The 25,536-nt window shown below is 44.1% G+C and overlaps 1 protein-coding gene across 1 annotated transcript in view; it reads left to right on the plus strand.

Moving 5' to 3' along the window:
• Positions 1-25,536, plus strand: part of LOC147748891 (myomegalin-like) — a 1,575,921-nt gene that overhangs the window by 1,189,927 nt on the left and 360,458 nt on the right. Inside the window, exon 28 of the mRNA XM_086928761.1 lies at positions 2,488-2,539. Coding sequence (XP_086784887.1) covers positions 2,488-2,539 — 52 coding nt within the window. The remainder of the gene's footprint in view (positions 1-2,487; positions 2,540-25,536) is intronic.

Below are 25,536 nucleotides of genomic sequence, written 5' to 3' on the forward strand. Positions count from 1 at the left end.
CTCGGCTGCCGTTTTTGCTGGGCTCTCCGATCAGCCCCCACTTCCCCCAACAAAACGAGCAGGGCTCCAGGCTCTCACAGGTGTGACCCCCGCTCCACCGGTGGTAGGCGTGCTTTATTGCGCCTCCTGGCGCGGGTCAGAGCGGCTTCCTGCCGCTATGGACGCTGGGGATTGTAGTTCCCTCTAGGCGATCTCTGCCGCCGTTTTTGCTGGGCTCTCTGATCAGCCCCCACTTCCCCCAACAAAACAAGCAGGGCTCCGGGCTCTCACAAGTGTGTCCCCCGCTCCACTGGGGGTAGGCGTGCTTTATTGCGCCTCCTGGCACGGGTCAGAGCGGCTTCCTGCCGCTATGGACGCTGGGGACTGTAGTTCCCTCTAGGCGATCTCGGCCGCCGTTTTTGCTGGGCTCTCTGATCAGCCTCCACTTCCCCCAACAAAACAAGCAGGGCACCGGGCTCTCACAGGTGTGTCCCCCGCTCCACCGGGGGTAGGCGTGCTTTATTGCGCCTCCTGGCGCGGATCAGAGCGGCTTCCTGCCGCTATGGACGCTGGGGATTGTAGTTCCCTCTAGGCGATCTCGGCCGCCGTTTTTGCTGGGCTCTCTGATCAGCCCCCACTTCCCCCAACAAAACAAGCAGGGCTCCGGGCTCTCACAGGTGTGTCATCCTGGTCAAGACAGGTTAGGGTGCCGCAAGTGGATCCCACAGCATTTTCTCATCCATAATTCCCTGCAAATCTCAAACTTTGCCCAAAAGCATGCCTTTCCCTTACATTTCAGTGCTATAAACGTCCAGAATCCACACAGCTACAGACAATTCCTACTACGCAACGTTCCGCCACTTGCCCCAATAACTCGAACCCACTTGTGTGGCTGGACATAGTGCTGGAACTCCCATTGACCCTAATTTGATTTATTCCTGTCGCAGAACTATGCCAAGCCACACAAAGGTAACATTTTAATCGAGACTGGTTTTCCAGGTAATGGGAACTGTACCAGAGAAAGACTGTGCGATAGCATTGCAGGAACTGAATTATTTGGACTCCAGCCAAAGCTTGTTGATACTCCTCAACTTCTAGATGCCACCAGGGATTTTAAGAGAGGATTTTAGATAGTCTGAGTATCGATTGTGAATTAGCCTTCTAAGTGAAGCATGCTAACTTAAATTGAATTATGTCTTCTGGGACAGGCAATTTATGGCGCTCCAGTGCAAGATATATGTGCCGAAACATTTTAGTTTCAGATGATGTCTTAAACACAGAATGTAGAACTGATGAGCTTCGCACATCTGCAGAATGGAGTTGCCATAGTCAAGACTATGTGCATGTGTCTTATTTACATGTTATACTCTGGTACACCAAACGTTCACCAAGGGACCCTTACTGTGCCAGAAATAATTACCATTGCCAATCAACTGCCACAATTTAGCACTTCATACAACACAAGTGATCACGCTCATTAAACTCAATGTCCAGTTAGAACTGAATCTATAAGAGGCTTTTTGTTTATCCGCTGTGCCATTCTGTTGCTTGGACCAGGTGCTCTAAACCAATGTGAAACATTTGGTAGTTTACCCCCAAGGGAACATTTCTTAGCAATCGCTACCTCGACGTGGTAATTTGATTATGCGATGATACCACATTTGTTTATCGTGCCCCGTCTATATTCAGTCTAAACCTGAAGATCAAGTGCTGGTCAATGGTATGGAATCTGAATGTGACTGAGAAATTGAAAAAAATAATGTTTTCCCAGCAACACCATTTTTACAGTGATTTTTTGGATAACAGAAAAAATCCCCTATAGCCTTACTTGCGAATGTAGGAGGTTACTCCAGTTCCACATACCACTACTGGACAGTTGGCCGTGCAATAACGCCTGAGATTAGAGGATCCTTGGGTTGCACTCTAGTAGGTTCATCACAGAGCCTTGACTGACCGGAAATGCCTAATTCGATTCCACCTGCTGACTCTGTTTTCTGGTGGCTTTCTTGTCCTTCTATGTTAACTGTTTTCAAAAGTACTTATTTATTTGATTATTTACATATGCAAATAGGAACGCTATACCCCTTTTGTTTTTTCCTGTTACTAATTGGTATTTTATGCTGATTTGTGTCCAGAACACACATCTTGCTCTCTTGTAAAGCATTCTAATGCCCTTGGGCCAAGCTCTCGCTATAGAAACCCGGAAAAATAAAATACATGAAATAAATAAAAGACTTTCTTGTCCAGCAGTTTGTGAGATATATGCTATATGACTTGACTCAATCAGGTGTCATGACATCTCTTCTGAATGCTTTGTGCGTATTTGCCATTTGCTGTACACGTTATGTTCTCTTGAATGTGTTTTCTATTCGACTCTCTTTATTCTATGATTAATTTGTATTATTGTATTGATAGCTTAATAAAACGATCAGATAAAAATATTTTGAATGAGCAGTTTCCAAATGCATTAACTCATGTTAATATTGAATATTCTATTTTTCTTTTCAGAAGACCGCTGTGACGTGGATGATAACTCTGGGTATGAACTTCTGTCTCTAACGTAAATGTGCATTACATTCAAAACCTATTTCATGATTGTTTGACCCCTTGCTTCTTTTATATGGTACTTCCTACTACTATTTGAGGACCTTCTGTTTGCCTTCCTGCTTGGGACTGATGTCCTGCTCATGTTTGACTGCCTGCCTGCCTGCGCTCGCCCCTGACTTTGCTTATGATAAACATCTGACTTCTGTCTGTCTTCGAACAAAATGTTGACTGCCTACTTGAATGAAATGCATTGTTAAGTTTCCCCAGTTCTCTTTGGTCAACCTAAACAGTATCAATCATTATATTATACAACTCTTGAAAAAATGTATCTGGTGCAGAAAACCCTAACTTTTCATGTAATGCAGCAAACATTAAAATATGTTTGTTTTTCGACTCGGAAAAATCTGTTACTGGAAATGAAGGTAAGAGCCACGGCCCTACTTTGCCGTTACTTGGACTAAATTACGTTTTTCATTGCCCGTTTCACAACGGTATTCGGACTTGGGCACGCATGGGCGTGCTGGGCCCAGGCCTAGGGCGCATGGAGCTGTGTGCATGAAGGTTATGCCAGCAACAGCGCCCTTCTCATCTTGCTCCAGCCTTGTGCTTGTCCCTGCCTGTTCGTTTCTGTCTGATTTGCCACTTTAAAGTGACGTTAGTAACACCCCTTTGGCCCCCTTCCTTGCCCTCCCTTCAACCTCTGACACCTGCTGGAACGCATCAATAACACCATCTTCTGCCTGAGGCAGCTCAGCTTTTGGTGAGCTGGGGGAAGTCCTGAGATGTTTATGTTCAGGGACTCGTCCCTGCTCATCCATGCACTGACCAGTGAACACAATTGGGGTAGACTGTAGTGTGTAATTGTATTAAGTTGTTACTGGACATTGAGAAAGGAAACATTATTATGGACACATAACATACAAAATCAAAAACTGCAATTCTGCATTAGCATGGTATTAGAAGTAGAAAAATATTGTTTAATATAATACCTTGATTTCATAGTGTAATATTGTGATCAGCATACACATCGGTAGTTTGAATTCACATTCAAGGTTTATTCATTTCTGAACATATGGGAGGAGATGTGGCTTAATGGCAGTGGAGTTCTGGACTTTTTGGTACCGTCCAGAGGTGTCAGGGACAACACCCGAAGACCCCTGAGTTCTACCTGTCTCGGTGCACAAATAAACAGAAACACGGGCTTCTCGATGCTGGCGTCAAAGACCAAAGGTTTATTACTGCAGGGACACAGAAGTCACAGAAACTACACACGGGCAGAATCTAGGAGCCTGTTCGATTTGCACAAAGTGGGTTGCTCCTTAAATACAGTTTTTCTAGCTGGGGGCAACATTCTCCACATACTCGTGTGTTTCTAAACCTTTATGTTCTAAACAATAAATATTTGGCGTTGCACAGGAATCGTCAACAATATCTGATGTCAAAATATTACGAATGAGAGGTTCCCACTGTTCGATCACAATCCCATGTCATCTTTTCATTCAAGAGCCGGACCGCCTCATCGTAAATTTCGTTACCTCCCCCTAATAAAGGCCCAGAAGGAAAGGAGCAGAGGCAGGGGCAGAAGATAGAAAAACAGGATAAGAGATGTTCGTGGGTCATAAATGGGCAAGGCTACCAGCTTCGGCCGCCTAATCATGATCAGGCCAACGAACACGAGAACCAGTATAGCAGGACTGGCCTCAGGCCGGGGAGGCAGCTTTTGCCGAGTCATGCGGCCACAGCGTTTCTGTCCTAAGGTGCACGTGTCACTAGCAAGGTGAATCGCCGGTTAAGGCCTACGTGTCCTTGAGTGCAATGAATTAATCAGAGGTCACTGTGTGTCCATTGACTATGTGAGGGCAAGAATACAAGATGGATGACAGAATCTAAAATGGATGCCATGGGTAAATCGGAAATGTGGTTATAACAGGAGTGCTCTTGCTCGTAACGTAGCGAAAACACCAGGATGTGCTAAATGGATCATTTGCGGTTCACTGGTACCAAAATTACGAGTTTACGACAATGTTGAAAACACGGGTTCAAATCGTCACGGAACCTCAGACCCTCCTTTTGCCCTTACATAGGCAATTACTCAGTCTATGTCAGAGTCTATCTCGATGTTCATTAGGTCAGTGATATGTTGTTGCATCATCATCCTTTCTCGTACCTTGTCTCCAAACACAGGCGGTTTTCTAAGACAGGTTGCAGCACAGAGGCTACACAAAGCGGGACCACATTGGATAATAAGGCAGCACGAGAATAAGAATACTAAGATAATACCAACGACCATCAGAACCTTCCATCCCCACGCTGATAATAGAGTCCAAAATCACTCCATTAAGGACCAATTTCCCTTGTCTACGTGAATAGAGTCGGAAATCTTGTGTAGCTTAGAGATCACTTTGTATACAGTCGGAGCATTATTGGGTATAAAAACACAGCAGCTCGATTGGATCATTCTGCATACCCCACCTCGATCTGCAAGTATTACGTCAAGAACCATACGATTCTGTAACGTTATGAGACGATCCGCCTGAAGCTCACCTGTTAAATTACTAAGGGCACCAGCAGTTTCTGTAATAGTAGATTCAACTACCCGTGTTAGCTGACGTAGATTTCTACTATTGGCCATAGGCCCCCAGAATGGAAGGAAACCTTTGAAGAAGTCTCCGGCTTCCTGACCAGTGGTATCTTCTTTGCTGAAAACACCTCTTGCTACTCTGGTCTTGTGATAATCTGGGGAAGCAGTGTATGTTGGGGGCAGCAGTCGAGCAATATAACATGAACCTGAAAAGTCAGCAGGCAACCATGTATATGCCCTATCCTGACAGATGAAGTAGGTACCCTTAGCAGTGAGGAAGGCAGGGGAAGAGTTTGACGGATATACATAAGTTTCAACACAGTCACTCTTCCCTAGCCGAGCTCTCGGATTTCGCCCATTACCTTGCAAGCAGAATTGACCTCGGTGAGGTACGACCCAGACTGGAGTGGAGCTCTTACGCTTGCTTTCACCCAAACTAATACTATACTCCGTAGAATTCCAACTCAGATAAACTCGTAGTTCATCTCTAGGTACAGATGGTGAGTTATTGACGTCTCTAACCATGTCAGTTATTCCCTTTATCAAGGCTTTATTAACAGATGTATACTTAGCGGAGCGTGGAGGGCGCGGGGGATAGGTTTCGAGAGCATAGACGAATATAGTTTGGAAGGCCCGACATGATCCATTATAGCTAAAAGGCAAGACCAGGTAAGGAATGCCTTTATCCATGGTGGGTGGTATCAACCCACATACCCAGCAGTCTGTTGTGTTAACTACCAGTTGGTGTTGGTGCAAGAGCTGTACAAAAGTGTTATTTATGAATTCTGAGCGTCTAGCTTGCTCATGTTCGGGAAACGGATGAAAGGAATGAAAAGAAACAGTAGTAGGAGAAACAAGATTAAGGGGAGGTACTGTAGCTGTTATCGGTGACAAAATTAAATGAACACCAAAGACGATTCCACCCACCAACGTTACTAAAACAATCAAAAGCGTAATTGCACATTGCATCAGAAAACATTTGTTATGAAGAATCTTGTAGAGTCTATTTCTGCGAACATAAATCACATTCTCTCGGTGCAGCTCAGGAAGCTCCATCTTCTACAACCGCTCGCGACCACTGATGATATGTACGTAGTTGAAAATGCCTCTATCAGCCCTGGGAGTTCCCAGAACTAACAGAAAGACCGACCTTGTGTCTGGCCCCCGCAGATTCAACCAGGCACAAAGCCACGACCCTACGGCTACCCAGACGGCAAGGTTATTAAAACAACATAACATACATAGGAAAAAATACAAAATATTAGCAAACTTCCTGGCTGGAGGCAATGTATCAAATTAAAATATGAAAAATAGGCAGTTTCCTGCTTTATTTGTCCTTGGAATGAGAACGGAGGTTGTATCTCAGTTTTCCTGGAGTTGTTTGATCCGGAAATAGTCTATTTTCAGCAGGGATCACAATGTTCGAGTTCGCAGATGGCAAATGTTCGTTCGATGCAGAGGACAAGTGTTCAGAAATCAAAGGAGCAGTTTCAGAAGGGGGGTCAGAGTTCGGTGAATCAGTAATCAGTTCTGCTTCGCTGAAAGGAACGTATCTAGGAACTGGTTCGTTTTCAGAAGCACCAATTCCTTTTCTCACCCAGTTATCATAAGGAAGTGGAAGGGGTACACGCTTAGCATGTGTTGCGTGGACCCAATTCTTTCTGCCAGCCACACGTATAGCAGTCCTCGTCGTCAGAAGAACTTGGAATGGTCCGACGAATTTGGGTTGGAGATTTCTGGTCCGTCCAAAATTCCTAATAACGACTTGGTCGCCGGGTTTCAGCTGATGACCTGGACTTTCCGGTGGCTTTGGCAATGCATCGAAAACCTGTTGGTGAATGAGACTCAATTTAGCCGTCAAGTCAAAAAGGTAATCAATTAGCATTGGGTATTCCAGTTGTTTGAACTCCCTTGGTCTAGGTACCCCCCAAACATTTGCAGGTCGACCGAATACAATCTCATAGGGGCTAAGCCCTACTCGAGAATGTACAGTCGCTCTTGTGGATAACAGGGCCAAAGGTAGTGCGTCTGGCCAGGACAAGCCCGTGGAGGCTTGTATCTTGGCCAGTTTCAACTTGAGGGTGCCATTGTAGCCTTCGACTAAACCAGCAGACTGGGGGTGATTCGCACTGTGAAATTTTTGCTTAATACTCAAACCTGCACACACACTCTGCATAACTTTCCCTACGAATTCACTTCCGTTATCTGACCATACAATCCGTGGCATGCCGTACCTGGGGAAGTATTCCTTTAGAAGGATTTTGGCTGTGGATAAGGCAGTATTGTCTTTTAGTGGATATGCTTCGATCCACCTTGAAAAAGCACAGACTACCACTAGAACGTACTTAAGATTATTACACCGATCCATGTGAATGAAATCTAACTGGATCACTTCGAAGGGACAAGAAGGAGAAGCGAAGTGACCAGCGGGTGTGGGGATTCCCTTGCCAGGATTATGCATCAGGCATATCATGCAATTTCTCACCACTCTCTCTGCACACTTACTAATTCCATCATTCTTCCAGACTGGAGCCAACATCTTACAAATCCCTTTAGAACTGATGTGCGCTGCTCCATGCGCCATCGTTACCACCGCAAGCACATACGCATCAGGCAACATCCAACGCTGCTGTTCCGACAAATCAATCCAACATCCACTCGAGTCCAATTTACCCGTGTTCTCTTTCCATGCAAGCTTTTCCTCTTCAGTCGCTTCATCTTGAATTGCTTTCACACTTTCCACTGTGTCTTCACACATTCCGGAGTCAGTAATCCATCTTGCAGACGTTGCAACATACATTCTACTCATCGTATTCCTAGCTGTCTGTTTAGCTGTCTCATCAGCAAAGGCATTTCCACGACCAACATCATCCGTGATTGCTCGATGAGCACTGCACTTCACAATCGCAACTTCCATTGGTAAGGTTAGAGATTCCAACAAGTCATTGACTAGCTGACCATGCTGGATCTTAGTCCCATGGGACGTAATAAAACCTCTTTCCTTCCACAATCGATCAAAAATATGCGCTACTCCGAACGCGTACTGACTATCTGTGAACACATTCACTCTCTTTCCCTTAGCTAAAACACACGCTCTAGTCAATGCAATTAATTCTGCAGCTTGGGCAGAATTCTGACTCACTCTTGCAGTCTCCACAATCGTACTCAAAGTCGTTACTGCGTAAGCAGCTGTCACATCACCATTCTCTAATTTAAAACAAGACCCGTCAACATACAACGTGCCATCTGGATCTGATAATGGGGTGTCTTTAAGATCAATCCGTCCTTTTGTCTCTTCCTCGGTTCTGAAACAACAGTCATGGGGTTCAGAATCACTCGACTCCTGACCAGTCGGCAACAATGTTGCTGGATTCAAGACATTGCATCTTTTGATCTGAATATGACTTGCAAGTAGTGTCAGCTCATAGCCTGATAATCTAGCACTGGTAAGGTGCTGCGTCTTGGTTCGGTTCATGAGCGTGTCCACGGCATGAGGAACCATGACCACTAGCATGTTGTTCATGACCAAACCAGCAGATTGTCGAATGGACGCTGCAGCTGCGGCTGTAGCTCTCAAGCAACTAGGCAACGCTCTGGCTACCGGATCTAACGTTGATGAAAAATACGCACAAGGGCGTTGTTTATCACCAAATCGTTGCGTCAGAACACTCAACGCGCAACCTTCTCTCTCGTGGACATAGAGTGTAAATGGCTTATTGTAGTCGGGTGTACCCAACACAGGAGCTGAACACAATGCATTTCGTAACTCAGAAAAACTTTGCTGACATTCGGCAGACCGTGGCACCGGACTCGGAACACCTTTCCCAGTCAAGGCCACCAATGGTTTTGCCAAAAGAGAAAAATTTGGGATCCATTGCCTACAGTATGAGGTAATACCTAAAAAGGCACGCACTTCTCTCTGTGTGCTAGGAACATGCATCTGCGTAATTGCTTTTATTCTCTCTGGGGTCAACCTTCTTCCCTCCTTTGACAAGAGATGACCTAGGTAGGTCACTTCTTGACAACAGTATTGCATTTTTGAAGGTGACACCTTGTGATTTAGATTAGACAAATGATGGAGTAGGGAAATTGTAGCTGCTTTGCAAGTTTCCTTGTCATCGGCAGCCACTAGAAGATCATCGACATATTGCACTAACGCAGAACCAGGAGGAAGTACAAAGGAATGTAACTGACTTTTTAATGCCTGGCTGTAAATAGATGGGCTTTCACAATAGCCTTGTGGAGCACGTTTAAACCTGAAGCTTCGGCCTCCTAAAGAGAAGCCGAAAATATCTCTGCTTTCTTCGGCTATTGGAATGCTGAAAAAGGCATTCTTCAAGTCGATGACTGAGAACCATGTGGCTGTAGCAGGAATCAACGTTAACAATGCAGTAATATCTGGGACCACAGGAAACTGAGGAATCACAATTTTGTTAACCTCTCTAAGGTCGATCACAAATCTATAGACTGGAGGCTTTGAAGGATCGGTGCGTTTTAGAATTGGCAGTACAGGGCTGTTACAGACATTTCCTCTAGTTTCCTCTATTACGTCTTTCTTGATCAAATCTTGCACTATCAATAAAAGCGCACGTTCACCTTCACTAGAGATCTTGTATTGAGGGATTCGTGGAAATTTGACATTTGCTTTCAAAGTTACTACATATGGTGGAATTTCCAAAAGACCAACGTCGTTAGGACCAGTCGCCCAAAGAGTATCAGGGAGAGAACGCAGCTCCAGTGGGAGCGCATCCATTGATAAATACATCGGGGAGATGATTCTCTTACCTAATGTAAGCTGTACTCCTGACGGAGAACAGTACAATGTCGCATATAGGCGTTTTAACAAGTCTAAACCAAGTAGATTTTCATTACAACCAGTCGTCAAAATCAGGGGTGCTTTCAATTGACGAGGTCCAACAGAAATAGACAAAGGACCAGAAACGGGACTGTGAACAGGGGCGCCTGAAAAACCTACTGAAACATTTGTTAAGCCGGACAAAGGTGCGCCAGGGAGTTTCGCATGTATGATAGAACTTTTTTCTGCACCAGTATCCAACAGAAACGGTTCGACTACACCTGATGTGGCTACTGCGACATAAGGCCCACTCTGATCTACTGGAACTGATACTACTCCCTCTCTTTGTCCATGGCTGTCCTAGTACTCATTCTGCTGGAATTCCTCACTAACTTCACTGTAATCTTCAACATGATACTGTTGAGATCTAGTCGGTTGTGCAGATTGTCCATTTCGCTGATCAAAATAATTAGAAGGGCGATCATTCGTTTGTGGAGGCATCGCACCTCGTCCTCGACCTCTAGAATTTTGCATAGAACCACCACGACCTCTCTGAGCTGCTGCAGCATTATTTTGTGCTAGTACTGGACACTCATTCTTGTAATGACCTTCCTTTTTGCAGTAAGCACATTGATTCCATTGGTATTGCGGTCTCTGAGAACCATAGTCGGTCCTTTGGTATGGCCCTTGCTGTGTATTGGTCTGATTCGTGCGGGGTGGATATGCCTGCTGCAAAAGGACTTTAGTTTTTAAATCTTTTGTTTTCTTATCTGACTTTTCCTTCTCTTCTTTATCCCTATTTTCATAATACTGAGCAATTGCAAGTATTTGCGCAGTCGTAGAGACAGCCCACGCACTTTCAGAATCTTTTAATTTATTACTGAGCTCTGGTAACAGATTGTGCACAAATTTATCAACAAATAATCTCTGTCCTCCTTCCGTGCTCATATCCTGATCACTGTGATCTACGAAAGTTTCTTCAAACCTGGTGAAGAAGTCGGAGACGCTTTCGTCCTTCTTCTGCCTGCATGCGGACAACTTGTCCCAGTTAACGCGCAATGCTGGCATCAGAGTTTTCATTAAATCGATTATTCTACCAGCAGATCAGCAATTAGAGGTTCGGGTTTAGAACCACCTATTTGTTGACCATCTGCTGCTATTATAGCTGCCCAATCACCACCCAGTGCAACTGGATGATTTTCTTTACGAATTTTAGCCCAAATTGGTTGTGGTACTACATTGCCAAATAACATGTCAATGTCTGCTAAATTCATTACGCAAGCTTCAACTGTTTGTGCCAACTCTTTGTAATATCCAGCTGGATTTTTACGCGGATCTGGCAAAGCCTGTTTTACTGCCAACACTTCGGCTCGTTTCCACGGAATGTGTATCCACACTCTCTGGAATTGGGCCGGAGCGGCTGCAATACCACGGACCGCATCAGCTTGCACAGCTTCGCGCCAAATTGGAGGAACTTCTCTCATAGGATATTGACGACCTTGTCTCGTACTACGTTTCTCTAACTCTCTGGGTGAACGAAGGGAAGGATCGAATCTAAAATCTAAAATTAATTCCATTGCTTCTTTTATTTCTTGACCAACTATCATACCTGCAGCAAATTTTTGTTGAACTTGGATTAATTCATCCGGTACTTGCTCAGATTCGCTCTCCTCCCATTCTTCACGTAAAAGGGAACACATGACATCAAACACATAGCGCTGTGTCGGTTCCTTCCATTGCATGAATGTATCTAATACATCTCGTACACTATACCTTTCAACTTTCGAAATCCATCTAAGGGCAGTGGAGTCTAATATTCCACGTTCTTCACTACTAGGAAGCTGACTACGTCTCTGAACGGAGTCAGAGACAGGACTCCTAATCAAAGTTTTGTAGAAGGGAGACAGAATATTAGTGACAGAATCAGTGATTCTCCGACGAACAGAAAGCGGAGTCATATAGCTTTCAGAAGTTTGGAGTAGAGTAGTAGTCGGGACAGAAGAAACAGCAACAGTAGGGGTAGCAGGCAAAGTAGCTTGTGAAACAACAGGTATAAGCGGTACAGGCACAGGCAAAGGAGCTGGCAACCCTGGAAGAGGAGGTGCCGGAGGAATATTAATATTGACCACAGGAAGTACAGGAGCTTGATTCAGGGGAGCAGGAGCAGGTATACCAGGCTGTCCAGCAACCGGTAATTGAACATTCGGTAAAGGTGGAGCCGTAGCACCCTGTGCATACAGTGGGGGTGACCTCAACAAGTAAGACAACAGGGGATCCTTTTCGGGGTCCTCTACTATCTTAGCTGTACTCGATGGCAAGGCAGGATAGCATTTGTCTATCGCTAAATTACGCTCTCTATTGGCCACCTCTATCGCTTTCTCAGATTCATTGAGTTGCAGCTGCTTGGCAGACTGCTCTAAAGTCAACTCTTGCTCTTTTTGTTCTTTCTTTAATTTTTTAGTTTCTCTCTGTTTGGATTCTTTTCGCCAATAACGGAAAGAATCAAACATTGCCGGCCGGGCTTTCTTCTTAAACAATTTCATTTCTAAATTATCAAGAATTTCAGGTTCAAAACTACCATGCAGTGGCCAACTAAGGACACCATCTTTCTGCGTGTATCGGATCCATACCTCATTATAAGATATAGGACCCACACCATGTTTACAGTACAGATCATAAAGAGGAGTTCCAATCGGAGGAACCAGACATGAGTCCTCCAACCGGGAATCCCTGTTGCAACCAAAACACGACAACATACAATTTTTCCGACTTACCATTTTATAAACCGGAACACAGAACTAAACACAAACAAAGATGCGTGCTCGAACTAAGAACTTAGGCCTACCAAAGTGAACAAATGTATCGATACCCAAACTAAACCAAATGATTATCGTAACTAGAACAACCAGTGATAATCTTACGAAACCAAACCAAACCAAGAACTAAAAAGGTTTATCCAAACAGGAGCAAACCCTTACGAAGTAACCAATAACCAAACGACTAGCAACCACTTAATACTTAACTGAGGTACTGAAGACGTCACCAAGGAGAAACCCGTCTCGTCTCGCCGTACTAAGGTCTGCCCCTCGGGTCCAAGACAGGGCGATAGTCAAGGCAGCGGACCACTGCAGCCGTCCGAACGGGAACCCTCGTGGAAGAGAACGTCGGGCCACCTTTGCGATATACCGGGATCGATGAAGTGGGGTGCCTCCCTCTGGAATCTTCACACGAAGCTTCTCGAACTCTTCAGGCTTTTGAACCGGGACCGAATGACGTCGCCCGACGTTGGGCACCAATTGGAGTTCTGGACTTTTTGGTACCGTCCAGAGGTGTCAGGGACAACACCCGAAGACCCCTGAGTTCTACCTGTCTCGGTGCACAAATAAACAGAAACACTGGCTTCTCGATGGTGGCGTCAAAGACCAAAGGTTTATTACTGCAGGGACACAGAAGTCACAGAAACTACACACGGGCAGAATCTAGGAGCCTGTTCGATTTGCACAAAGTGGGTTGCTCCTTAAATACAGTTTTTCTAGCTGGGGGCAACATTCTCCACATACTCGTGTGTTTCTAAACCTTTATGTTCTAAACAATAAATATTTGGCGTTGCACAGGAATCGTCAACAATATCTGATGTCAAAACATTACGAATGAGAGGTTCCCACTGTTCCATCACAATCCCATGTCATCTTTTCATTTAAGAGCCGGACTGCCTCATCGTAAATTTCGTTACCTCCCCCTAATAAAGGCCCAGAAGGAAAGGAGCAGAGCCAGGTGCAGAAGATAGAAAAACAGGATAAGAGATGTTCGTGGGTCATAAATGGGCAAGGCTACCAGCTTCGGCCGCCTAATCATGATCAGGCCAACGAACACGAGAACCAGTATAGCAGGACTGGCCTCAGGCCGGGGAGGCAGCTTTTGCCGAGTCATGCGGCCACAGCGTTTCTGTCCTAAGGTGCACGTGTCACTAGCAAGGTGAATCGCCGGTTAAGGCCTACGTGTCCTTGAGTGCAATGAATTGATCAGAGGTCACTGTGTGTCCATTGACTATGTGAGGGCAAGAATACAAGATGGATGACAGAATCTAAAATGGATGCCATGGGTAAATCGGAAATGTGGTTATAACAGGAGTGCTCTTGCTCGTAACGTAGCGAAAACACCAGGATGTGCTAAATGGATCATTTGCGGTTCACTGGTACCAAAATTACGAGTTTACGACAATGTTGAAAACACAGGTTCAAATCGTCACGGAACCTCAGCAGGGTTGCTGAGTTTGAAACATGGGTAACCCGGTTCTAAATCCTCAGCAAAACATCCTGTGATTCTGTGCAAATCACAATTTTTTGGCATCACATGATCAGGTTTGCACTATTAAAAAACTGAACAAAAAGTGTTTTTTACAGTGATCAAGAGAATGTTAGTTAAATATTAGCAGCTAGGTGTTAGCACACATTCATGGAGTTAGAACCCAAGTAACAACTGCATTGCTAGCTGATAAAGTGTGTAGAAACAACATGTTAGATTCCTTAGAAAGCAAGCGATAGCTTCTAAAACAACATGTCCCTCTGCTCTGGTGAAGTTTCTCTTTTTTTTTCTTATTCGATCCAAAACAAGTGGAAATCTTAATCAGTTACATAAATAGTTTAACTTCCACTGACAAAAATCATACAAAGCCTGGAAAAATTGCAATACGAGGGCTGTACCTTACAGCGAAAAAAACATACTAATATAACAAAATATACTAGACAGTTATTGAATGGCACTCTCAATTCATATGTGTGTGCTATCATTGGCCCCCATATCTGAATATCCATTTTTTCCTTTTCATTGATTTCAAACAATAGAGGCTATATTCCAAATTAAAAATATTATAGAATTTGGCCAGCCACATCTCAAACGATGGGGCATCCTGCGGCAACCAGGCTGACGCAATACATAGCTGTGCTACTGCCACTGCCATAAATATGAGATAACTAAATGGATGGCACAGTTGGCCCTGCTTGAGAATATCACCAACTCCTGTTAACATGACCTCTTTTGTTATATGGACATCAACCCCCCTTAATTCCAGACAATAACACCTCAATATGCCCCCTCAATTGCGTAAGATATATACAATCATAAAAAATATGCGTGATGTCAGCCTTATCCGTAGCACATCTAAAACACTTCCCACCATTTGAACCCCCCCATTTCATGTTCCTCACTGGTGTGTGATACAAATGAAATAGTGTCTTGAAATGTTGCTTTCATGTTGGCTGACATCAACATTTTCCCTGCAATATCGATTGATTGCTGCATATACGCACCTTCCTGCCCTAACCAGACACACCATTTGCTGTCTTGGACTTCCAAATCATCCTGCTGTGTATCCATTAACATACCATACAATACCCCTATCCTTGAGTACGAACCCAGGTAGGATTCTGTAATGTAAGATGGTGGCCGTAAGGCGCTGACTACCCCGTACAGAGGCAGTCCAAGCTGTGACCTGGGACAGTGCATCCAACAGGAGCCACAATACTGACGGACAGATCTCCGCATCACTGCAGTTTTAATTTATTCCATAAGAGATTTGGAATTATTGGACTCCTGTGCCTCGGTTTTTTTTCTGATTGGGTTTTGGTGAAGATGTCCCGTAGAGTGTCCTCTTTGCATGGATCCCCTTGAGATAGACAACATCAACTTCTTCCCCTGCACATGTGGTTACCAAATCTGCAGATTCTGTTGGCATCGTATCTGCACAGATGAAAATGGACTTTGTCCCGCTTGCAGAAAGCCATACCCAGAAGACCCAGCAGTATACAAACCACTATCACAAGAAGAACTGCAAAGGATAAAGAACGAGAAGAAGCAAAAACAGAATGAGCGCAAACAGAACATTTCAGAAAATCGCAAACGCTTAGCTAGTGTGCGGGTTGTACAAAAGAACCTGGGGCTAGATGTATCAAGCCGTTTGCGATTCGCAAAGGCCGGAATTCGCAGAATTCCGGCGTTTGCGAATCGCAAACGGTCTTTTTGCATGTTTTGGCATGTAACAAAAAATTTGAAAAATTAGGAATCGCAAAAATTTGCGATTCCTTATTTTGCTTAAGCATTTAAGGAATCGCTATTTTGCGATTCCTTAAATGCTATGTGTGTAGCATTTTGGAATTGCGAATTTAGGTTAAGAAATCGCAAATTACCACCAACTTGTAGTTGGTGGTAATTTGCAAATTCTTTTAAAAATGCACAATTTGGCATTTGTGAAGGTGGCATGTGATGCACATATGTGCGCCATATGCACAAACATGTAAATTTCAGGGTTGCAGCAGGGTGTCCTTGAGACACCCCTGCACCCTTGAAATTATTCTCAATTTGCGATTAGCAAATTGCGAATCGCAAATTGAGAATTATTTCACAATCATTCCTATGGGCCTCCTGGCCCATAGGAATGAATGGGAAATTATTCCTTATTTGAGAATTCGCAAATTGCGAATTCGCAAATAAGGAAGATCAAGAAATCGCTAAAAAATAGCGATTTTCTACATACATCCCATTTTGCGATTTCTAAATAGCGATTCCTAAAAAATCGCTATTTAGAAATCGCAAAAGGGTATGTTGATACATCTACCCCCTGGTCTTTGTTGTGGGACTGTCGCAACGCCTCGCAGATCCAGAGGTTTTAAAACGACAAGCATATTTTTGGAAGTTTGGAATGATACACAAAGTTGTGATTAATAACAGTACGTCTTATGCAGGTTCACAGGGCCCAAGTGCATATGTAACCTACATTCGTTCAGAAGATGCACTGCGAGCTATACAGTGTGTCAACAACGTATTGGTGGATGGCAGCACGCTAAAGGCATCCCTAGGTACAACAAAGTATTGCAGATATTTAAAAAAAAAATATGCAGTGTCCAAAATTCGAATGCATGTACCTCCACGAACTGGGTGACGAGGCAGCCAGCTTCACAAAGGAAGAAATGCAGGCAAGCAAACATCAAGAATATGAACAAAAGCTGCTACAGGAATTGTACAAGCTAAATCCAAACTTTCTTCAGCCATCCACAGGCACAGTGGACAAGAACAAAAACAAAGTAACTGCATTACATAGACCAGCCAGTAATGACAGAGATGGCTAGCCATTGTTACAGAGTTCAAGCAAATTCACAGACTGCACAATGATGGAACACAGGACATCTCCCACATTACACAATGCACACAGACCAAGAGTACATGACTCCAGACAACTCAGACTCAGACTTCTGTCCTGTCGACAAATCAACAGAGTCCCTCAGTACAGGAAATGGTGAAAATCTGTAACAGATATTATCCAGTGAATCACAATTGCCACCACCAGGCTTGACCAAATCCAACACAATCATCCCCATCTATTCCACTAACCACAGTGCACTGTCACTCTTTGAGGGAGCCACAACGAAATCACAGTCACTCTTCTCTGACCAGTAGCAAAAACATTTTAATTGAAAAAGAAAATGAATTAAACAACGCCTTATCACTTTTGAATCACTTCTGCTGAGGTAACTGGACAACCATTTTGTTGTCAGTCATGGCATTGTGGAGTCTGGATATCGGTTTGTGTCCTTTCTCCTGTGAATTGCTGAAATATTACACTCCTATTCAGTAAGCGTTCTGATATGATGTTTCAATAAAAAGTCCCGAATTTGCAAGTACTGAAAGAAATATTTTTTTTACAGACTGTATCTGTCAGCTAAGTCTGAGAATGAAGCAAGTGCTCCACCCTCAAATAGGTCTCCTAATTGCCTGATCCCATTAGCCTTCCATCTCTCCATCCTTAAATCCCAAAATATGGCAGGTAGTGCAAACGTAGAATTTATAAGAGTATAAAAACATATGCACAAAATGGCTAGCATCTTACGAATTGATTTCCAAACCTTATATGCTGCCAGCACTACCTTAAAACGTGTTTTTTAAAGTAGCTTGGCTCCGAGATCTTAAATAGAGAGTTTCTAGCATCTGACCCCTATATCATCTGATATATTGATGGTGTTTCCGCCAGAGCCACTTCCTCCCCCGTTAACAATATCCGCATATTTTGAAGAAGACACACAAAGTAATAAAATGTGAAATTGGACACGGCCCATCCCCCCGATCACGTGGTAACATCATGAATTTGGAGACCCGGCAAACTTTCCTTTGCCCCCATAAGAACCTATCACCTATGGATTGCAATTTCTGTAGTTGTGTTCTAGTCAGCTCTAATGGTACCGCCCTAAAATAGTATTTATTTATTTTTATTTATGTATTTATGCATTTTTATATAGCGCGGACTTTACCCGAAGGCGTCAGAGCGCTTCACATTAGGAACAGAAATGAAACATAATGAGAAACATTACAAAAGAGCAGATTACTAAAGCATACATTACTTACATAAGGTAATAGTGACAATTGTGAGCAAACAAAAACATGAGATAGTAAAAATTGTGAGCAACCAAAAATACATGAGGTAGTAAAGGTAAAAGTGACAATTGTGAGCAAACAAAATACTTGAGGTAGTGAGAATTGTGAGCAACCAAAAATACATGAGGTAGTAAAGGTAATAGTGACAATTGTGAGCAAACAAAATATTTGAGGTAGTAAAAATTGTGAGCAACCAAAAATACATGAGGTAGTCAAAAGTGCACAAGAGGAAAAGTGACAAGTGTGCAGTTATAAGAGAAAACAGAGTATAATTTGAGGTATAATACTGCATTAAGTGCTAGGCACAAGAACAGGCGTTACGTAGGCAATAAGTGCTAGGCACAAGAACAGGCGTTACGTAGGCAAGGTGGCACTTGTGCAAGTATCAAAGGTAAAAACATGTGAGAGGTAGCAACCGTGAGTTACAAGGGCAAAGTGGTGTGTGCATGTTACAAAAGGGCACCAAACACAAGTACATGGAGAATACTGCAAAAAGGCAGACACTCCAACCACAGGAAAACACTGGGAAGGCACTTCCATGGTCATGGAAAGTAAAAAAAAGTATCAGTAGTGGGAAGTCTTCCTCCAAATAGCAAGAGGACGTGAATTACTTTTGGAGGTGTCTCTGGAGGAGGAGAACTTTGAGGTCCCTTTTGAAGGCCTGGGAGGAGGCGGTGGTCCGGAGCTGAGGCGGAAACGAGTTCCAGATTCTCACTGCGTTGCCTGAAAAGGATTGGGCCATTGTTCTTTCCTTCTTGAAAGTGGGAGGTTCAAGCAGTAGATTCTCTGCATTGCGTGAAGGTCTAGAGCCTCCAGAGAGTTTCAGTTTATTCGCCAGGTAGCGGGGAGAGGAGGAGTGCAAGGCTTTGTGGGTGATACAAGCGGTCTTGTAGATAGCTCTAGCCTCGAAGGGAAGCCAGCGGAGGGTGGATAACATCGGTGTGATGTGATCGCTTCTTTTGGCCCCATAGATGAAACGAGCTGCTGAATGGAAGACAGACTTAAGTGGGGACAGGTGAGATTTGGGGAGGCCAGTAAGAAGAGAATTGCAGTAGTCTAGTCTGGAGAGGACCAGCGATTGCACCGGGGTTATAAGGTCCTGCTCCGGGAAGAAGCGACGGATTCCCCAAAGAAGGCGCAGTTGGTAGCGAGCAGATTTTGCAATAGAATTGATGTGGGGGGTTAGATTGAGTTTATTGTCTAGAATGACACCAAGGGATTTTGCACTGTCGACAATGATGGGTTTATTGTTTAGTAGATTCATCTGATCTATACATGATTGAACCAGGGGAGGAGAGAGTGAGGAGGAGAAGAGGAGGAATTCAGTTTTGGAAGGATTCAGAATCAATTGATGAGATGACATCCATTTTTGAATGGAGTCAAGAGTAGATCTTAGGATGGAGAGATCATGAGTGGAGGCAACCTTGAGGTAGAGTTGAGTGTCATCTGCATAGAGATGATAGTGAATCCCGGATTTGCTTAGGAGGTTTCCCAGTGGTTCTAAGTAGAGATTGAACAGTGTGGGTGCAAGTATAGAGCCTTGGGGAACACCTTGACCCACCGCCACAGGAGAAGAAAGACTGTTCGCTATTTTGATCATTTGAGATCTGTCAGAGAGGAAGGATGCAAACCATTTAAGCACAGTGCCCTCCATGCCCATTCTCTGTTGAAGAATATTGAGGAGGGTGTTGTGATTAACAGTGTCGAAGGCTGCGGAAAGGTCAAGGAGAATTAGCAGACAGGACCCCCCTGAGTCGAGTATCCTCAGCGCATCATCAACCACTTGCAGTAGGGCTGTTTCAGTGCTACAATTTTGGATGAAGCCGGACTGACAATTGTCAAGAAGATCATTGTCCTTGATATGACGAGAGAGTTGTTTGGCTACACATCTTTCCGTGATCTTTGCAAGAAAGGGAAGGTTAGTGATGGGGCGGAAGTTGTTGAGGTCATTCGCATCAGCAGTGGGCTTTTCCAGCAGAGGGGTGACCTGCCCAGTTTTGAAGGAGACAGGAAGGGAGCCTTGCCAGAGGGAGAGGTTGATCAGAGTGGTCCAATAGGAGAGGGAATGGGTATAGAAGTCAAAGGCAATGGCACTGGGGATAGGGTCAAGAGAATGGTTGGAGGGCTTTGTTTCGCGTATGCACTTGAGAAGGGCATCTTCAGATATGGGGTCAAAGCTCTGCCAAATGGCTAAGGATTTGCGCTCCTCTGGAGGTGTAGGATGAGCAACCTGATCCACAAGTGATTTCACCTTTCCATCGAAGAAAATAGCGAAATCCGCTGCTCTCTTTGTAGAATCCTCCACCTTGGAGGTTGGGGGAGAGCAGCTCGGAGTCTTGATGAGATCGAATAGTTTTTTGGGTCTATTTTTGGCGGAATCAAGGAGGGTTTTGAAGTGCGTCGCTTTCTCAAGGAAGATGTGCTTGTGGTATTTGGATCTTGCTGTGCGAAGCAAGGCTAAATTGTCAGTGGAAGGCAATTGCCTCCATTGCTTCTCCAGGAATCTTAGCTGCTTCCTTTCCTCATAAAGGGATTTGTTGAACCAAGGTGTTGAGGGAGTGGGCCTTATCCTTTTGCTTTTGAGTGGAGCGACGTTATTAATTTCAGCTGCAAGAACTGTGAGGCATCGGGAGGTGAGATCGTCAACAGCTATGTTCGGGTCTAGCCTTGGAAGTGAAAGCAAAGCTGATTCACAGAGGGGACCGACATCAATGTTTTTGGCATCACAGAACCAGGAGATGGCCCTCTTGGGTTGGCCAAGAGTTAGAGTGTGAAAGTTGAAGAGAGAATGGGATGAGGTGGTGGTCAGACCAATCTACATGAATAGGGGTAGTAGTAGAAAGCATGCCTGCTTTAGAAATAACAAGGTCCAGGATTGCGCCCTTAGAGTGGGTTGGTTCAGTGCAGTGTTGGATAAGATCATTTGCTGAGAGGAAGGTGGCCAGTGAGTTCGCAGAGGAGTCTTGCGGTACGCCCCAGTGGAGATTGAAGTCACCCACGATGGTCTGATTGTCACTTTGAGAGTATTGGTCGCTGATGAAGTCTTTGAGATCTTCTATAAACGAACAGCTACTACTACGAGGCGGGCGGTAAATGATATGGAATCTACATAACTTTGGGAAGGATACTCATCTTTAGCACAATGCACCTCCCTACCAACGAGAGACGCAAACACTCCAGCCAGTCCAGTTGTTGTTGGATCCCAGAAACTATGCCTCCCCAATTAAACTCTATTAAGTCCAGCAATTACATCCTAATTTTAATACATAAATACAAACCTTTATCAGTTACCCAAGCAAGGCTGCTTTTGTGCACACAATCTGAGTTTTTATTGGATTTACTGTATACCCTGAAACCACTCCAAATGAGTAAGCCGAGCTTTCTATCTCTACAACTGCTTGCTCTAGGTTGAGGTTGCCACTGCGATGTCATCCGCATAGGCTAAAACCTGCACCTGGTATTGCCCGCAAGTCATAGTGGTGATCCTATCGCTCTTTTCCAACATTACCAGGAACGGGTTAATATTCATGTCAAATAACAACGGGGAGCAGGGACACCCCTGTCTCGTCCCCCTGTTGATAGACACAGGCTCTGATTCTCTGCCCAATACACAAATCCTAGCTAATATAACCCTAATATAGCTTGGACCAAACCCTATCTTATACAGCACATGAAATTGGCCAGGAGACACAGTCAAACGCCTTTTCAGTGTCGAGAAAGATAAAACCTAACCTGCTGTGTTGTATGTTAGCATAATCTATCAAAGTGACTACTCTATTTATATGGTTGACTGTGCTCCTGCCATGTATAAATCCATGCTGATAAGTAGATACCAAGGGCGTAATCATTCCCGCCAACCTTGTTGCTAGGATTTTTGCTTATACTTTGCCATCAGCATTTAACAAAGAAATTGGTTTATACGACCATTGCAAATTTGAGGGCTTGTCTTTCTTTTTAAAAACCACTATATTAGCCCCATCTCATGATGGTGGCGGAGTCCCAGACCTCGCCTCTTGGAATTTAACCAGCATGTCTTCCTTAAGTGCTTGAAAGAGCGTTCGATAAACCTCGAGTGGCAGCTTGTCTGGTCCTGCTGCCTTCCCACTAGCCAGCGACCCTATTGCCTCCTCAAGCTCCTCCATAGTTATCGGGGCATCGAGTAGTACCTGTTCTTCTTGTCTTAAGCCCACTAGGTATAATTGTTGAAAGAATATCTCTATTTCTTGGTAATGAAATGTATTCTGTGTATACAGCTCTTTGTAAGCATGAAATACTCCCAAAATGCCCTCCATAGTTTCTACTGTGTTCCTAGATGGATCAACCAATGCTGTTATTTTCTGTGAAGATTGTTTTGCTCGTAACCTCTGTGCCAAGCATCTCCCTGTGGCTTCACCATATTTGTACCTTTGCTGTTTTTACACCTTATACTGACTAGCCATTTCCTTGCTCCATAAACTGTTAATTTTAGCTTTACGGCACGCATTCTTGGTTTGTATTTCCTAAACTTCTTCTTCCTTTCTTATCACCTGTATGAGTTCCTGCTCCGCTTTCCTTAGATTTCCCAGGAATCCCTGTATCAAGATCTGTTGTTGCTTCTGTTGGGCCAATCCATAGCTAAGCGTTTCTCCTAGAAACCCTGCCTTCAGAGCATCCTGTACCATGGCACTAGAGGCGGATCCTCTATTGACATCCAAAAATTGTGAAGGCCGACTTTTCATATGATCAATGAACAGGCTATCCAATAGGTGTTTCCTATTGAAAGTAAATGTCCTACCCACCTTCACTTGAATAATACTGTAGACATTCAAAAATAATGGGCCATGGTCCGCTGTAATCCTGGGCCAGACCTGCATTTGCGCCCCCACAATTAGTAGTCTAGACATAAAGACAAAGCCAAGCCTGACTAATTTGTGGTGAGGATTTGAATAAAAACTATACCCAGGATCCGGATGATTTAGGGTTGTCCACACGTCTACCAATCTGTGATCACTTATGAGCTGCCGTAATGCTCCATAGACCCTGGGTTTCCGACCCATATATTTGTCTTTAATAACATCCCACATCTGCCCTTCTACATGGATGTTAAAATCCCCACAGAGTAGCAACGGGGTGTCCCACAGGGCCAACTCTACGTTTAAAGCCTCTAATATTGCTGCTTCATCAAAATTATATCAGTATACTGTGCAAATTACCAGCTTAGTACCCCCTACTAAACACTCAGCAATAACCCACCTACTAAAATTGTCAACCAGTTTCTTCCCAGTCCCACAAATTCCTTGTCGGGCCAAAATCACCACACCCCTGTTAGTAGTGGACTGTCAGGTTGCCACAATCAGTGAAAATCCAAACTCTTTTAATAGCATGCGTTTGCTCCGGGGTATATATGCCTCCTGTATACACAGGGTATCAGGTTTCACCAATCGTAAATCAGCCGCTACCCGTTGCCTTTAACTAATATTATTCAGACCACAGACGTTAAACGAGCAGATACGTACCCCACTAGTTGTCATTTTACCCACCATGTCTTGTACTCTAAAGATGCCACGTGCATATCGTTTCTTCAAAAAGCTCTACAATGATCATATTAGCCATATTGCCCTTGCTATGGATTGATGTTTCTTTGTAACCCCTCTCCACTCCTTTTACCCCTTCCCAGAAGACCCCACACCACCCAGAACCCCCACCAAGTGACACCCCCGCCCATCCTTACCCCTTCCCAAAAACAATGGCACTGGGGCCCATGGCCCTTGGGATGGGGAGCTTGCTTTCTACTCCATATCCCCCCCACCCCCTTCAACCAAAAGTATTTCCTTATTTGTGCAAAAGATCAGCCATAATCAGAAAAAAAGAAAATTGCATACATTATTGAAGATCTAGCTGGTCCTTCAGCGATGTTTCCCCTTGTATTCCCCTCGAAAGTCCAATAGGGATAATCACTCTAATAAAATGCCAAAACCATGATTTAATTAACCTATCTACCATCAAACCCTTCAACTTAAGGAAGTTAAACTATTCCCACCTATGGGTACCCTACGGACATCTAGACTTAAGTGGACTTAAATTGACAGGAGGTATTCCTTAGCCTGCCGCTCTGATGTGAAAAACTGTGTTTGACCCTTGCTAATTATTTTCAACGTAGCTGGATTCAACAAAAAGGCTTGCCCCCCTTGCCTTGGAATGGAGAGATTAATTGACGTGGTTGCCACCTACTTTCCATCGTGTGATGGCAAAAGTCAGGCCTGATTAAACATTGTGTGCCCTTCCCTACCCTATTCTGATCTGGCCTAGCTTGCCGAGCTAGAAGGTTATTCAAACAGATCAAAATTGCACTCGGCCCAGGGGCAGACTGTCCCACTTTGGGTGTCTGTTGTTTAAATGGAAACCTATGTGCCCATTGGACGTCACTAGCCCAGTCCCACTTTGAAAGTTCAGGGAGGGCCTCAGAAAACAGAAACAGTTCAACCACAAATTTACGGATGTCCTGGCCCTTGATTCCTTCCAGAATCTCTAGTATTCTCAAGTTGTTATGATGTAACCAGTTCTCTAAATCAACAAGTTTTAGCTGCATATCCTCCTTATGTGAGCTCATGGCTTCCATCGTCACTTTTTGGGCCAAAATCTCATCTTCAAATGTCGAAATCCACAGCCTCTGCTTCATTCATTCTCTCTGTGAACTCATTTCAGGTTTTTGCGATCCTCCAAACAGTATTCTGCAATTTCCAACAAGCAGGGTGTGTTTTCAAATTTTCTGCACGAGTCTAAACCCTGCTATCTAGGATACTCTGGTAAATCGATCCCAATGAAATTTCTTCATCATGTTTCCCTAGTGTCTCTTTCCTTGCTATGAGCAATCGTTGTTTCTCCTTCCAATAACAGCTCTAATGAAGAGGAGAAGTCCCACAGGACACTATCCCTATCACCTATTTGCTGCCCCTTTTCCTCAATTGAACTCAATACGTCCATTTTTCCATAATCCAGGTTGACGCTATTCTGGTTGCTGCCAGTACTCAGTATCGAACCCTCATAGGATCTCGATTTAATACCAAACATGCCTTCTTCCTCTGAAGTGCTTGAGGGATCCGACATTGAAAAAAATTCTCTCTGTAGTCAGTCTCTTTAGCAAGCCCTCCGTAAGCTCCTCCGTGCTCAATCATGTCCAAAACTCCATCTCCGTCTGATTTAGATTTCAAGACAGCAGCATTTTCCAGAG

The sequence above is a fragment of the Lissotriton vulgaris genome, chromosome 1_1, assembly GCF_964263255.1.
Source record: "Lissotriton vulgaris chromosome 1_1, aLisVul1.2, whole genome shotgun sequence".
Taxonomy (NCBI): domain Eukaryota; kingdom Metazoa; phylum Chordata; class Amphibia; order Caudata; family Salamandridae; genus Lissotriton; species Lissotriton vulgaris.